Below are 16,468 nucleotides of genomic sequence, written 5' to 3'. Positions count from 1 at the left end.
ATATTAAAGAACTAACTCTCCAGTGTCACACTTTGTATATTATGATTTAATATCAAGAAGGAATCTCATCTGCCCTCCTATAATGGGACTTATTAGTGTTTGATATTTCTCATATTTTATAATCATAAATCAGAAATATAAAATACAAATTGCCTTGAAGATAAAATACCTGAATAGATTTCAAAGTAAAATTAAGCAGGATAATATCAGCTACTGGAATAGGTTATCATGCAGGTGATACTGAATACTTTAAAGCATAGGGGTCTATCAGTGAACATAAGAGATGACATTAAGACAAAGCTGAGACACCGATGAATTACTACTTAGTATCTCGACTATCCCAAGTGCTGACTTCTGTACCTTCACATGTATGAACGAAAAATGCTTTCAGGATATTTTACATCATCTGTGGCTGCTTTAGATATATACCTTAGCAGAAACTGCAGAAATTCCCCAAAAACACATTTATTAGGTCTGGAGAAAGCCTTTCACACCTGCTGCTGTAGACTCCATTATGAAAGCCTCATTGAGTTTTGAGTCCAGTTTAGGGATTTTGTAGTCATGAAAAATTATTTGGAAACTAGAGGCACCCAGAATAGCCATGGACATGATAAAATGTGATGGAAACAGTGGTTTTTTAATTTCTTATTGAAGTCCACATACTTCCCCTGTTTTACTATACTTGTGGGATCTCCAGTTTTACAGATGACATTCTCTTTATTTAGTCTCAATCTATAGCTTATCCTGAGATGAGGATAAGAGACAGGAGACTATCAATTCATGTCTCATGTAACTTTCAATCCAGGTGACAATCGACCAATCAATCATGTTTTCCTCTCATGACTACTTTTTGTCAGTGAATTGTGAGAAAAGTGGATTATGAGAATATATATAAAACCATGACAGAATATTTTGGAAATAAGGAATAGTCAATATCAGAAGTGAATTAAAAAAATCTTTACTTATTGGCTATGTGAGATCTTAGTTCCAGCAGGTGGGATCTTTGGTGCATTATGTGGGATCTTTTGTTGAGGTGCATGGACTCTATACTGTGACTGCAGAGCACTGGCTCAGTTGCTCCGAGGTATGTGGGATCTTAGTTCCCCAAGCAGGGGTCAAACCCCTGTTCCCTGCATGGCAAGGTGTATTCCCAACCAGAGGACCACCAGGGAAGTCCCCAGAAGTGATTTAAACAGCTGATGAATGGCATGGACACTCATGAATCTTTTGTACTTGCCTACTCTGTTAATTTATGAACAGAATGTTGAAGTGAGAGTATTTGTGATGATAGATTTGAAGGACATTGCAGCTCAAACATTGTGATGATACTATGTTGATTGTTATCTTTTTGTTTGTATATTTGAGGAACCGGATAATTACATACTTTTCATTCATTACAAGAACATTGAAAAATCAGAAATTATCATCTCCACAATCACACTTTCGTCCTCATTTTCATAGTTATCAGTATTTTAGCGGCAGCCCTGTTGGCTGGATCGATGGATGGAGGGAATCACTCGGTGGTGTCTGAGTTTGTGTTTCTGGGACTCACTCACTCATGGGGGATCCAGCTGCTCCTCCTGGTCTTTTCCTCTGTGCTCTATGCGGCAAGCATGACTGGGAACATCCTCATTGTGTTTTCTGTGACCACCGATCCTCACTTACATTCCCCCATGTACTTCCTACTGGCCAACCTCTCCTTCATTGACTTGGGAGCCTGCTCTGTCACTTCTCCCAAGATGATCTGTGACCTTTTCAGAAAGCGTAAAGTCATTTCCTCTGGAGGCTGCATTGCTCAGATCTTCTTCATCCATGTCACTGGTGGGGTGGAGATGGTGCTGCTCATCGCCATGGCCTTTGACAGATATGTTGCCATATGTAAGCCTCTCCACTATCTGAGCATCATGAGCCCAAGGATGTGCATTTTGTTTTTGGCTGCTGCCTGGGCCCTTGGTGTCAGCCACTCACTGTTCCAACTAGCATTTATTGTTAATTTGCCCTTCTGTGGTCCTAATGTATTGGACAGCTTTTACTGTGATCTCCCTCGGCTCCTCAGACTTGCCTGTACAGATACTTACAGACTTCAGTTCATGGTCACTGGCAATAGTGGGTTTATCTGTGTTAGTTCCTTCTTTATACTCCTCATCTCCTACATCTTCATCCTGTTAACTGTTTGGAAACGCTCCTCAGGTGGTTTATCCAAGGCCCTCTCCACTTTGTCAGCTCACATCACTGTGGTTATTTTGTTCTTTGGTCCAACCATGTTTGTCTATACATGGCCACACCCCAATTCCCAAATGGACAAGTTTCTTGCTCTTTCTGATGCTGTTCTCACTCCTTTTTTAAATCCAGTCATCTACACATTCAGGAATAAAGAGATGAAGTTAGCAATGAAGAGAGCTTTCAGACCATTTGTGATTTTTAGAAAGATTTCATAAATAATGTTAAAAGGATTTTATCCTGATCATTATGTTACCTGTATCTGAAATTAACTTTTTCTAGTTCATTAGCTCATAAGTAGAGTGTTACCACACTCTGTTAGATTAATTCTCTTCCCTAAAGAGAATAAACATTTAGACAAGTAAAGCCTTAATTCAAAATTTATGTTAATTTATATGAGATCACATGCATATGTTCTAATTATATCATCTAATTAATTATTTCTTTCTAGCTAGTTTCTTTACTTCTCTTTTCTTTCAAGATTTTAAACTGATAATTGTTTCAATTTGTCCATATATTTACCCATAATCTACATCTAGAAGTAACCAGGATGCTAATTATTCCATTGATAATCTCCACATTTACCAAGAATGGGTCTTTTTCTCATTCCTTTGGTGAGTTGGAAAATACTCACATTTCATCCAAGTCCTTCAGGTTTATTATATCAAGTATCTCTTTATAATTTTGAGGATATAGATATCTTCTTCAGCAGGAAAATTTTCTGTTCAGATTCTCCATCAACAAGTTACCAAGTATCTGACTCCAGACTAAGGAAATGCCAGTCCCTCTGGCCTCATTGTCTTCTGCTTTCTGCCTCTTTCTCACTACTTTCTCTTAATCACCAATATTTTTTTTATTGGTGACATAAACCCTGTTGGGAAGATTTTTGAAAGCCTAAACAAATGACACTACTGGTTTCCTGTTGTTCACATATATGTATATTCATGAACCAATTATTCATTCTTTTATCTGTCTCCTAAAACTTCATTTCTTTTTATATACAGCATTGTATTTATTCTGTATCTGGAATTGTTTCTAAGAACACATTGAAGCACCCCAAGATGTATGGCCTGGAGGAGATATAATTAGAGAGAGATATGAATCAAATATTTTCAATGCAAATTTATAGAACTTTTTGTAGTGCACTGTAAAAATCCAGCGTGAGTTTCCAGTGCTTGCCAAATGTCATAAGTCCAGTATAGCCAATTTTTTCCATTTGTGTGCTGTGTGCTAAGTCACTTAGTTGTGCCCAACTCTTTGTGACCCCATGGACTGTATAGCCTGCCGGGCTCCTCTGTTCATGGGATTCTCCAGGCAAGAATACTGAAGTGGATTGCCATGCCCTCCTCCAGGGGATCTTCTTGACCCAGGGACTGAACCCACGTTTCTTAAGTCCTGCATTGGCAGACAGGTTCTTTACCACTAGAACCATGTGGAAAGCCCCAACATCCAGTCCAGATTCCTTCAAATCTGCTCTGTACACAGGGACCCAAGTGATAGTCATAAATATCTAGTCTGTTCATGTCATCCTCCTTGGAGGAAGATTTTAAATTTTCCTTGTCTTCTCATTCTCCTAGAAACAGTATCCCACTACTTATTTCAGCCTTATCCTATATAAATCTCCCCTCATTTTCTCTCAATGTATTTCCAGGTTTCACTTCCAGTGCTCACTCTGGCCTCAAGGGGAAGCACAGATTGTTCCCCCTTCAGGGATCTTTTGTCTTCCATTCATAGTCAACATCTATTTATCATTTAGATTTTAGTTCCAGTTCCTTCTTCAGGAAATCTTTACTGACTTTGTTGCTTACATCAAATCCTTCTATTACAACATGACAGTGTAATTTTCATGTTTGCAATTTTGCATTTCTTTCTGTGGTTGTTTAACTAATATCTGCCTCTGTCTCTAGTATATAAAACCTCAAGATGAGGGAACTATCAATCATTTGCACTGGGCACACTTCTGGCAATGGGGTAGTCAATAAATATTAGGATAAGTAAATGAATTAATTTTATGCATCCTTTTGAATACTTTTAGTGTATTAAAATTTCTCTCTATATGATGTTTTATTTCTTTGTGTGTGTGTTTTCTTTTAATAACTTTGAAGGTTTATACTGAGTTTTAATTACTCATTATATATAACATAGGTAATGCTGTGACTTCATGTTACCTCAAAGATAGTACCCATTGACTCCTCACTGTGGGCTTTTGTGCCTCAGATTGTAAAGAATCTACCTGCAATGCCAGAGACCCAGGTTCAATCACTGGGTTGGAAAGAAGGAAATGGAGAAGGAAATGGCTTCTCACTATAGTAGAAATTAGTATACATGCCTTTCATCTTTTACCCACCCCCCTATCCGTTTCCCCTTCATCACTCAATTTTATTTGATTTCTTAATTCTTAGTTCTTTTAATCATTACCCCTATACTTTAAAATAATAATTAATCACCCTTAAAGTAATTTTGAATCCCTCCTACTATGAAAGATAAAGAAATCAGAATATTTCAGTAGAAATATTTTTGTTTTTAATTTTTGTTACTAATATAATTATTTTTTCAAAATATATTTTCCAGTTTTATTACTATATAACTGACATGTAACTAATTACTCTTCATACTGTCATAGTTTGTGACATTTGTATTCTGTTCTTTAACCATAGTCCCCAGGATTCCCAGGACTGTTTAATATTAAACTTCTTAATTTACTATTACCATATCTGTTCATTTTTTGAATAGTGAAGTTTAGTCTCTATTTTATTCAGTAAGGCCTCATGAGAACTCTGTTTCCTAAGCTTTCTTTTTTTTTTTTTTAAGTTTCTTTATTTTGTGCACACGAGGTTTGATAACCAGTTGGATTTGCCTTGATGTGACCCATGCAATATTCCCCCCCCCTCCCTGGTTTCTGATAAGCCATTTAGTCTGTAAATTCAATGTTTCTTTTGTTTTGGAGAAGTGTTCTTTTGCTTTTATTTTAAATAATTTCTATAATAAACATGAACTCTTTAAGAAACACTAATTTTTAATTTGTTGGATATTATTTTAATCTATATTTTCTTTAATTCTTTTAAACTCTATTCTTTTTAGAATATTTAAGCTCCCACTTTTTTCTTCTGTTAGTGATCTTCATTTCTTTCACACTTTCATTTTGTTATTTACTTTTTGAAATTTCCAGTTTATTTTTCATCACTTCATACTTTCTGTCATTTATTTAATTTGACTCATATTTTCTAAATGTCATTTCAGAAAGAAGATATCTTTACATTTTCATTGAAAATTTACTTATAATTTTCACTAGTTCATGGCATAACCTTCTATTATGTGTTTGCTGTATATCTTATGTCATTTTCCCTTTTCTTTCTTATTGAAGTATATTCATACAGGTCATCATTATTTTATAATAGAATCATTATGCTATGAAATATAATTTTTATCATCATTAATCTATTAATATACTAGATATTTGAAAGGATATCATGAAGGAGGAGGTGGGAGTGATTGTGATATATGATAGAAGGCAATTGAGTTTTGGAATGTTGTTTTCAAAATACCTCTCATTTGTTAGTATGACTCAAGCCTGGGCTGCTGGTCTAACTACTGACTCAGAGTGGTCATATTTGTTAATATTTATCATATATCTTATGATTTGTCTGTTTCTTCTCATTATATAATGGCAATTGCCAATGTCTGGATGCTTTCCCCCACTTCTTGCCATGCTATACACATGGCCTAACTATTTCAAAGGTGCTGTATCTGTATCTTTCTCTTTAAGTTCCATTACCCCATCACTTTCTAATGTGAGGGTTCACACATTCTGATACTCCTGTTCAAAGTGATGATCACTGGTTTTATTCTCAACATAGCTACCTCTTTTTGAGACTACTGAACTTCCTGACTGATTCAAGATCTTTAGAGGCATGCATTTTCTTTGGTGTTCATTCTTGTCCTATTTCAATTTTTATGGCATGTGGTTTTACTTTACATGTCATGCCTTGGAATTGTAGGTAGATTTCCTGGTTTTTGTAAGAATGGAGTTCACATTTATATTTCATCTCATTATTTAAAGAAAGAGAGGGAGAAGCATCTCAAGACTGGAATCTTAGACTGAAACTCTGAATTTATTTACATAATTGAGGTTGACCTACAGTTTTATCTGTTATGCATGCCTAAAATTTGGATTCAAGATCCTGTGCTTCATGAATGTGTTGGGTAATGTCGACTTTTTTATAATTTAAGAAAGAAAGAGAAGAAAAATTAAGAAAGTCCTAACTTCATATATAGCTCAAGCTTATAATATCTATATAGTATCAATAATTTTTCTGAGATTATGTGGTAACAGTTATATCTACTTCACAATATGGTTCTGGGGCTTCAATAGAATATGTATTAAAGTATTATTTTTGAAGTCAATTTAAATCTCATTTCCTTATATATTCTCTTCACTTTCTTTTTCATGGAATATTGTGTGGTTTTATTGCTGTGTAATATTCTTCATACTTAATATATTCTGTGTTTAAGTTGAATATTATTGTGGTAATCAACATTTTAAAGGACAAATTAAAATGTTACTCTGGAATTCAACTTTAACCATCATAAAGTAAATATTTAAAGTAGCTTTAAAAGATGGTCAGTACTTGTTTGTCATAAGAAACCTGAAGGTCTCATTTCTCGTCATTAACAGCTTCTCTGCTTGGCTACAGTGGGAAATCAAAACGACCATAGGTGATAATTCGCAGATCTCTGCAGCACCACTTGGTCACTAACCCCTGGGGTTGTAATTAGCTGTTGCTCTGACTGTTTATATAACTATTTTTGTGTGTCTGTAATGATACTGCATAGGATCTGGTTGATTTTGGGAGAACTATATCTATGTGACTTCTTAATGATGCTGTTCTCTTAGTTCCCTTGACAAAACAGGTAGGTGGGAAGGACAAAAATAAAATCCATAGTGAGAAAACTACTGAGCCAAGGTTCTTGTTCCAGGAATGCAAAAACTGAGTTTTCCTCAGCTTGTGGTGATGTTAACCTTCTCTGTGGCAGTTTTCTGCTGGCGCTAGAGAAGGAGAGTGGATCGGGAATTAGGCTCATGAAGAAGACTCACGTGTATGGACAGTTAGGGTATGAGTAAGAGGAAGTACACAGCAACACTTCAAAGAATGATAATAAAGCCATACAAGAATACCATGGAAGACTCAATTTATTGTATGACTACAAGTTTCCCAAGTGATGGTCCTCATTTTAAAATATTTATTTTTTTGGTCTCATGTGCTTTTCTTTCTGGCCTGTGGTTTATGGTCAGGCTTGACTGTCTGGTGGTACTGTCCAGTGACCAGAAACCTTTTACACCTTTGTAACCTCCTTCTTCACTTGCCATTTCACTTCTCAGCCCTTTTCACCCTAATAGTTAAAGTGTTTTTTTGGTTGATTTCAAGCTGCTGAGCATTGCTGGTGTGTGTTAAAACAGAGTAGTTTGTAAGTTCTCTGCAATCTTTGTTATCCAGCCCCTAATGGGTACCTTTAATTAACTCTATCTTAAACAACTCTACCTCATCTATTCTATTGTTCACACCTTAATGAACCCATTTGATGTTTATAATGTGTACCTATGATATACCAGGCTGAAATCACCCAGTTGCAAAGTAGAAACTTATGTCAGATGATATCTCAGTTTTCTTATATTACTTCTCTTTTTATCATCCCCCTTTCTTCACTGTTATAGCATTTCTCTACTCCCTCCTTTTGTTCTGTTTTCATCCTTCGTTCTTGATTCACTGTTGCATTTTGGCTTCTCTGGCTCACAGCTAATTGTCCTCCTGTCTCCTTGACTGTTCTGCCTAACTCATTGGCTCCTTTGCTTCCTTCAGACTGTCAGTGTGATGTTTTACATGGTGGGATCTTTACTTTATTTCCTTTTTATTTTTTTCCTCTATACTCTTTCCCTCAAAAAATGTACTCACTCTTATACATACATTTATTACACTTACATGGATTACTATGCAGTTATGTCTTGAATCTATGCTTGTTTCCATGTATCCTGTCTGATATTTCCACCTGGACATCTCACTAACAGCATTTTTTGACTCTCTCCTTTTGCTCTCTGTTTTCATCCTTTGTTCTTGATTCACTGTTTTGGCTTCTCTGGCTCACAGCCAGTTGTCCTCCTCTCTCCATGAATGTTCTGCCTAACTCATTGGCTCCTTTGCTTCCTTTCACACTGTCAGTGTGGCTTGCTTAATGTAAATGTCACTTGCTTAATGTAAATGTGATAATCTCTTTTCTCCATCATCACAAATCCATGTCCAACTATCTTCTTTTTAAAAATGAATCCATGACTATTCTATTCATGCATACATCTTGGTGTCATCTTTGACTTCTCTCTCTTTCATGTTCACATCAACTTTAATCAGTCACCAATTCCTTTGGGTTTTTACTTACCAGTATTTCTGTCTTCTGTACTTATATTCGTATAGATAAAAGTATAGTCCTGATGCTTCTCCATGGCCTCCCTGATCTGTTTATTTCATCATTTTCTTAAGGGATTCCCTACTTCCATTGTTTTTTTTTTTTTGTTTGTTTGTTTTGTTTTGTTTTTACCTCCAATTGACCTATTCCAGTTATGGTTGGAGTATTTTCCCTAATGACTGACCTAATCATCAGTTCCTTGCTCCCAATCCTTCATTGTCTCCCTACTTAATAATTCTTAAATAGATTAGTTCTCAGTGTCAGGCAGAAACTAATCTTTACCAGTTTTCTCCTCTTCTCCAAAGCAACATTTATGCTGTAGACAAACTGCATGCTTCACTGTTAACTCAATGAATACCAAACTTACCTGCTTTTAATATTTTGTTGTTGTTGTTCAGTTGCTAAGTTGTGTTTGACTCTTGCCACCCTATGTACCATAGCATATCAAGCTTCCCTGTCCTTTAGTATCTCCTGGAGTTTGCTCAAATCCATGTCCATTGAGTTGGTGATGCTATCTAACCATCTCATTGTCTGCCACCCTCTTCTTTTGACTTCAATCTTTCAGCATCAAGGTCTTTTTCAGTGAGTCATCTCTGAATCAAGTGATCAAAGTATTGGAGCTTCAGCATCAGTCCTTCCAATGAATATCCAGGGTTGATTTCCTTTAGGATTGACTGGTTTGATCTTGCAATCCAAGGGACCATCTTCTTTAAATGAAATTTTAGTTCCTATGTTTGTGTATTATAATATTTACCATCTCTAAAGCTATACACAAATGTCACATTTGCTGTGCTGCCTTTTCTCATCACTGTAGTTACTTTCCCCACTCTTCTCATATATTAGAGAATCTGTTCATGTCTGTGACCTCCTCACACAATGATGTATATTTATATACATATTAGATAAGGATCGAAGTTGTACAACATTGGCCTTTCTTGAGACCTGGCACATAGAAAGCAAATCCATTTTAAATTAGCAAATAAATAAGTGAGAAATTAAGAATGAGAATAGAATATAAGACTTTGGTCTTAAGTAAGCATCTGACTTTATAATGCACCTAAACGACCTATGTTTTCTCAAATTGCATAGTTAAATTGGAGGTCAAAACTAAAGAATTCAATATGCCTATTGAAAAAGGCAGTTTGGAGAATATTGTATTCTCCTGAACAACTGGTACTGTATAGTTTGGCTTCCTTGCCTCAGCTCAATACATATCTGCTTTGTATAGACACAGACTTTAGAAATGCCTCAAAGCACCTGCCCTTCTTCTTTCTTCCTTCTGACTCACTTTTATCCTTAAACATTAAAGAAATAGCCAGTATTGTCTGAAGCGGTCAGGAAAAATTTAACTTTTTTAATGTGAGGAATTGAAATTTATGACTTTGGATTATGGGGATGGCAGTAGTGAAAGGGTCACAGCCTGAGCAGAGCACTGAGCTTCTTCCTGCATCCTTCGGGCTAATATTGGTTAACATCTCGCCTGGAAAGTACAGTTATTTGGGAAATATACTTAAGTGATTGAGTACAAGTGTAGACATAAAAATTTATAAAACAAGGTCTAGGTTCAATACGTTAGAATAATGAATGATTCAGATACTCGGTAATGTTGTCGATCCTTGAAAGCCACGATGTGACTAGTCCTTACTATACAATAAGTACTATTTATCGTGTCATGCTGTGTGCTAGGTACTGAGGCAGGTATGTTTACATACATATATCATTTACTTCCCACAACACCCTGCTAGGGAGGTATTATTATCTCTATGCTAATAATGACAAAACTGAAGCTCAGAGAGGTCAGATAACTTTATCATTCTCACACAGCAAGTGAGCAGCTGAGCCTCAATGAAAGAAAAAAAAAAAACCCTGGTTGACGTCAGAGCCCAAGCCATTAACTCTTCTACTGTAAGGCATGAAAGGAAATATGTGAAGTTTTGTATTTTTGGGACTGAAGAAGATAGAGGTGAAAATCTGGAAATTGTTTCTGGATTTTTGATATGAGCATGTATCCATGTGATAAATCCATGTTATAGAAGAACCACGTGTTGAAAACAACTGTACTCTAACCTGCAGTAGTAGAAGCTGACAGGGCAGAGAGCCCTCCCGGGATAGTAGAATGTACAGAAAATGTACTTAGGGGAGAATTTCATATATCTGCTGCGTATTGTCCTGTACACCTTTTTCTGCTTAATATTTGCTAGACTCCTCAAGTCATAATAAGAGCTGAATTTCTACTGTGAGTTACATGTGTGTATCATTGTGCAGCATAAAAGGCAACCTGTCCATCCATTATCAAGTGTGATTTTCATAGAAACTTTGTGAGCCTGACAGGGCAGGTGATAGAAGCATCTGCCTTCCTTAAATGCAATCCACTGTTGCAAAGTCAGGAGCAGCCCTGAATCAGTGAATTAAAGGTGAGAGGGTGATATTCTCCTTAACTGAACTGGGTTCTCAGAAATACAGGCTACGGTATTTTGTACTCTCTGAACTCTGATGTGCTCTTTCTCTTTTCTCCTCTTGCTTCTTTTTTGTCATTTTACACATCTTTTCTAATTTCCCCTCTATCCAACTTTAAGATATTTTAAATATTTTAAATTTATTCATTCTCCTATTTTACTTTTCTGTACATCTCAGATTATTCCATATACTTCTGAAAATAAGTTGAGTGCTGACTCTAGATATGGAGATGAAATGTTAGCTAATCCAAATGAGAAAAATGTTGTAAAGCCTTCTCACTGGGAGACTACTCGTCATGACTCCTATAAGTTTTTAAATGAGAAACTTTCCCTTAAGCATGTTGAAACTATTGAAAAAGATGGCAGAGAGAATCAAGAATAAAACAAAAAGAATAATAAAGATCATTGACCTGTAGTCATGGCTTTAATAAGGCTGTTGTTAATATAACCTCACAGTTGAGAACTATTTGTTGACTTCTGTAATGCATCTGGGTATATTATATGAGCTATATACACATGAATAATGGTAGGTAATATTAAAAGGCACCTTGATATTATGTTATTCAAGGTATTCCTTTCTCTTTCTATTTAGCTTTCACTAATTCTTATAGAGTCAAATCAATATCTATACCCTGGGGGCAGCCTTCCCCACCTGCTATTGCTGACACTAGTAATCTTCTATTATTGAATGTCTAAAACACATTCCAGATATTTATCTTGCTATTCACTTGACATGTGTTATATCCACATTAGACAGGATTTGTTATGTGTTCAATTCATGTTTTTTCAACTGTTTTTCCCAGCTCTTTGATTTATAGGAATTGGTAAAAAACAAACAAACAAAAAAAAAAACAAACCAAGCTCTTATGAACAAAATTGTCAATAATAGCTAGTATGTTTACATTATAGCTAGTGAGTTTAATTGACCTTTTTTAAGGATAATAAAATTTAGGAAGACTAAAAGAAAGGTCTCCTTAGAGACAACAACTTAAGTGTTTTACAGTTGTAATGACCAGTTGCATAACCAGCAAAAAAGACACATCAGTACAGAAATATATTAGCAGTGAATAATCACTTTCTCAAATATAATTTTCTATTTTACTAGTCAAATGATCTTTAGCTAGGCAGTCACTTTATATATTTTATTTATGATTACACTAATTATATAATTTAATGTTAATAATGGACATTGTATGGAAATAGTGTTTTGTGGATTTTTATCCTGCTTGATTATTTTCTCCAGAGTCTATCTTTCTCAGAATAAAGAGTCAAGAGCTCTTGGTTCTGGTCCCCAATTCTAGTTGTGTGAACCTGGTTGGAGTCTCATGTTTTTCATGTGATTGATAATCAACTTGGGCAAAATGGCCCATAAATAATTCCATGAAAACTTTCCATCCACACTGAGTGCATATTCTTTTCCTCACCAAAGCTTTGAAGGTTTTTCAACAATTACTAAGCTTCTTGCCCCCATCCTGCCCCCACCATGCCTCCATTACTTTCCCATGTATGTCCATCCTATCAGTCCTCTCCCCTGCTGATTCTCTCTGCTCTGATGAGCAGGAGATAGTGGGTATTCCCTGCCTACTACTGCAAGCCTCAGGTTTATGGCAACACTGTGCACCTTGAGACTGTGGACCACTGGACTGGGATGCGATAGCATAGTCAGTGTATGTAGATGAGAGTAGGAAAGACATTCATGCCGGTGGTGGTGACCCAGAATTGGGGTCCAACATAGTGACAGCTTCTGTCATGTTTGCAGACTGGGATGAATGAGGGCATCAGTCAGATGGCCCTTTGAATGAGAAGGTCTGGAGCTGTACTTCAAAAAATGGATATAAGTATAGCTGTTCTATTGCTTTTCATTAGGTCTGAAAATAATTAACCTCTAGTAGGTGTTTTCAGGGACTACTTTCTACTATAGGGAGTGATTGACATGGGTGTCTGGACACAGAGAAACACAAAACTATTGTCTGCTCACTCTCCACCTCACATATAAATACTATAAGTATTAAAGAACTAAATTCTGTGTCATGTTTATATAGTATGCTGCTGCTGCTGCTGCTAAATTGCTTCAGTGGTGTCAGACCCTGTGCAACCCCATAGACAGCAGCCCACCAGGCTCCTCTGTCCCTGGGATTCTCCAGACAAGAATACTGGAGTGGGTTGCCATTTCTTTCTCCTTATATATAGTATGATTTAAGATCAAAAAGAAATCTTATTTGCCCTCCTAAAATGTGACTTATATTTGATATTCCTATTTTATAATTGTAGATCAAAAGTATGAAATACAAATTGCCTTTAAGATTAAATAACTGAACAGATCCCCAAGCCAAGTAAGCAGGATAATATCAGCTATTAGAAGAGGTAACCATGCAGGCAGTGCTGAGTACTTTTAAGGATAGAGGGTTCTCAGTGGACTTAAAGGTAACAACAAACTGAGGCACTGATGAATTACAACTTAATATCTTAACTGTTTCAAGTGCTGACATTAGTACCTTCACATGTATGGACAGAAAGCAAATGTTTTCAGAGATATTTTATGTCATCTGTGACTTTAGGAATATACCTTATTAGAAACTGCAGAAATCACTCAAATACAAATTTATTAGGCCTGGAGAAAGCCTTTCACACTTAGCTGCTGTATGCTCCATTATGAAAGCCTTACTGAGTACTGAGTCCAGTTTAGGGATTTGTAGTCATAAAAAATTATGTGGAAACTAGAGGCACCCAGAATAGCCATGAATATGATAAAATGTGATGCAAAACTGTGTTTGTTTTATTTACTAGACTCTGAATACATTTCCTGTCCTGTTGTACTTTCAGGGCCTCCATTTTTACATATCCTAGTATTTTTATTTATTTAGTCTTAATCTACAGTCTATCCTAATTCAGTGTCTATGCATGTCTTATGTCCCGTTCACTCCAGGTGACAATTGACCAGTCAATGTTTTCCTCTCATCACCACTTTTTGTGAATTGTGAGAAAAGTGGATTATGAGAATATACATAAAAGCATGATGGGATATTTTGGAAATGTGGAATAATCAGTATCAGAAGAGATTTAAACAGCTCTGATGAAGTCATGGACACACATGAATTTTTGTTCTTGTCTAATGTGTTAATTTGAGAGCAGAGCATTGAAGTGTGAGTATTGATGATGTTTGAAGTATGTTGCAGCCCACACTTTGTGATGCTATAATGTTAATTATTATTTTTGTTTGTATATTTGATGAACTGGATAATTACATACTTTTCATTCATTATGAGAACATTGAAAAATCAGAAATCATCTTCTCCATAATCACACTTTCGTCCTCATTTTCATAGTTATCAGTATTTCAGCGGCAGCCCTGTTGGCTGGATCGATGGATGGAGGGAATCACTCGGTGGTGTCTGAGTTTGTGTTTCTGGGACTCACTCACTCATGGGGGATCCAGCTGCTCCTCCTGGTCTTTTCCTCTGTGCTCTATGCGGCAAGCATGACTGGGAACATCCTCATTGTGTTTTCTGTGACCACCGATCCTCACTTACATTCCCCCATGTACTTCCTACTGGCCAACCTCTCCTTCATTGACTTGGGAGCCTGCTCTGTCACTTCTCCCAAGATGATCTGTGACCTTTTCAGAAAGCGTAAAGTCATTTCCTCTGGAGGCTGCATTGCTCAGATCTTCTTCATCCATGTCATTGGTGGGGTGGAGATGGTGCTGCTCATCGCCATGGCCTTTGACAGATATGTTGCCATATGTAAGCCTCTCCACTATCTGAGCATCATGAGCCCAAGGATGTGCATTTTGTTTTTGGCTGCTGCCTGGGCCCTTGGTGTCAGCCACTCACTGTTCCAACTAGCATTTATTGTTAATTTGCCCTTCTGTGGTCCTAATGTATTGGACAGCTTTTACTGTGATCTCCCTCGGCTCCTCAGACTTGCCTGTACAGATACTTACAGACTTCAGTTCATGGTCACTGTCAATAGTGGGTTTATCTGTGTTAGTTCCTTCTTTATACTCCTCATCTCCTATATCTTCATCCTGTTAACTGTTTGGAAACGCTCCTCAGGTGGTTTATCCAAGGCCCTCTCCACTTTGTCAGCTCACATCACTGTGGTTATTTTGTTCTTTGGTCCAACCATGTTTGTCTATACATGGCCACACCCCAATTCCCAAATGGACAAGTTTCTTGCTATTTTTGATGCGATTCTCACTCCTTTCTTGAATCCAGTTATTTATACACTCAGGAATAAAGAGATGAAAGCAGCAATGAAGAGAGTATGCAAAAAGCTAGTGATTTATGGGACGATTTCATAAATGACGTGATAAAGTCTTCTCACTTACCCTAAGGTAGCTTTATGTTTCTGTCTTTGGTATTTTAGATCAGGAAATTGAAGCATCAAATTTTGCTTTTTGAGTGTTGTCAGATCTGTAACATATTTCTAAAATGATAAATGATAAATATATTTATTCCTGTGAGCCATTAAACACTATACCTCTGTATCTATGTAAGTCTCATTTAATTACTTTCAGCAGTGTTTTCAGTTTTTGGTGAATAAGACTTGCATATCTTATTTTGAGATTCATCCTAAAATTTCCATATTTTTGATATGGTTATAAATTTTACTTTTGGGGTTTAATGTAGAATTATTTGTTGTTAACATATAGAAACACAGCAGACTTTTGTTCATTAACATTATGTCCTACACATTTGCAAAACATTACTTCTATTAGTTTTTTACAGATTAAGCAGGATTTTCTTCATAGATGATCATTTCATTAGCAAATAAAGACATTTTTCATCTTTTATTCTGGTGTGGATTTAATTTATTCATTTTTCTTGCCTTATTACACTTAGCAAAGTCAAATGGTACAGTGTTAAATAGAAGTGGTTGCATTGGACATCATTGACTTGTTCTTACTCTTTTGAAAAAAGCCTTCAGTCTTTCATCATTAAATATGATGCCAGTTGTTGGTTTTTAGATGCGCTGTTGATATGATTTTTTTCTTAAAAATATTTTATAGAATTTACCCAATGAAGTCATTTGGGGTAGGAGTTTTCTCTGGAGAAATATTTTCAACTAGAAATTTGATTTTTGGTAGTTTGTCTCTTCTAAGAAACTTTTACGTTCATCTTGTGTTTTCAGATTTTTTTTGGAATAAGTTCTTTATAATATTTTCTTACTATCTAATTAAAATATCTGTAAGATTTGCAATGTTTTTCTCTCTCACTGTGTATATTGGTAGCTTGTATTTTTATTCTTTTTTAAAAAAATGTTTTCTAAATTGTCTTTCCTCTTTTTTTATCTTATCAGCATGGCTAGAAGTTTTTCATCTTTCGTGATGTTCT

The 16,468-nt window shown here is 36.0% G+C and overlaps 2 protein-coding genes across 2 annotated transcripts; both read left to right on the top strand.

Annotated features, from left to right (window-relative positions):
• Nucleotides 1–1,490: 1,490 nt before the first annotated feature.
• On the top strand, nucleotides 1,491–2,438 carry LOC122444093 (olfactory receptor 4F3/4F16/4F29-like). Its single transcript, XM_043472895.1, has one exon. The coding sequence runs from the start codon at nucleotides 1,500–1,502 to the stop codon at nucleotides 2,436–2,438; it is 939 nt and encodes a 312-aa protein (XP_043328830.1). The 5' UTR covers nucleotides 1,491–1,499.
• Nucleotides 2,439–14,483: 12,045 nt separating this feature from the next.
• On the top strand, nucleotides 14,484–15,451 carry LOC122444092 (olfactory receptor 4F3/4F16/4F29). The gene has a single exon (XM_043472894.1). The coding sequence runs from the start codon at nucleotides 14,497–14,499 to the stop codon at nucleotides 15,433–15,435; it is 939 nt and encodes a 312-aa protein (XP_043328829.1). The 5' UTR covers nucleotides 14,484–14,496; the 3' UTR covers nucleotides 15,436–15,451.
• Nucleotides 15,452–16,468: the final 1,017 nt, after the last annotated feature.

The sequence above is a fragment of the Cervus canadensis genome, chromosome 6 (genome assembly GCF_019320065.1).
Source record: "Cervus canadensis isolate Bull #8, Minnesota chromosome 6, ASM1932006v1, whole genome shotgun sequence".
NCBI lineage: Eukaryota > Metazoa > Chordata > Mammalia > Artiodactyla > Cervidae > Cervus > Cervus canadensis.
The sequence above is the reverse complement of the archived record's forward strand: the minus strand, read 5'-3'. Positions and strand labels throughout refer to the sequence as shown.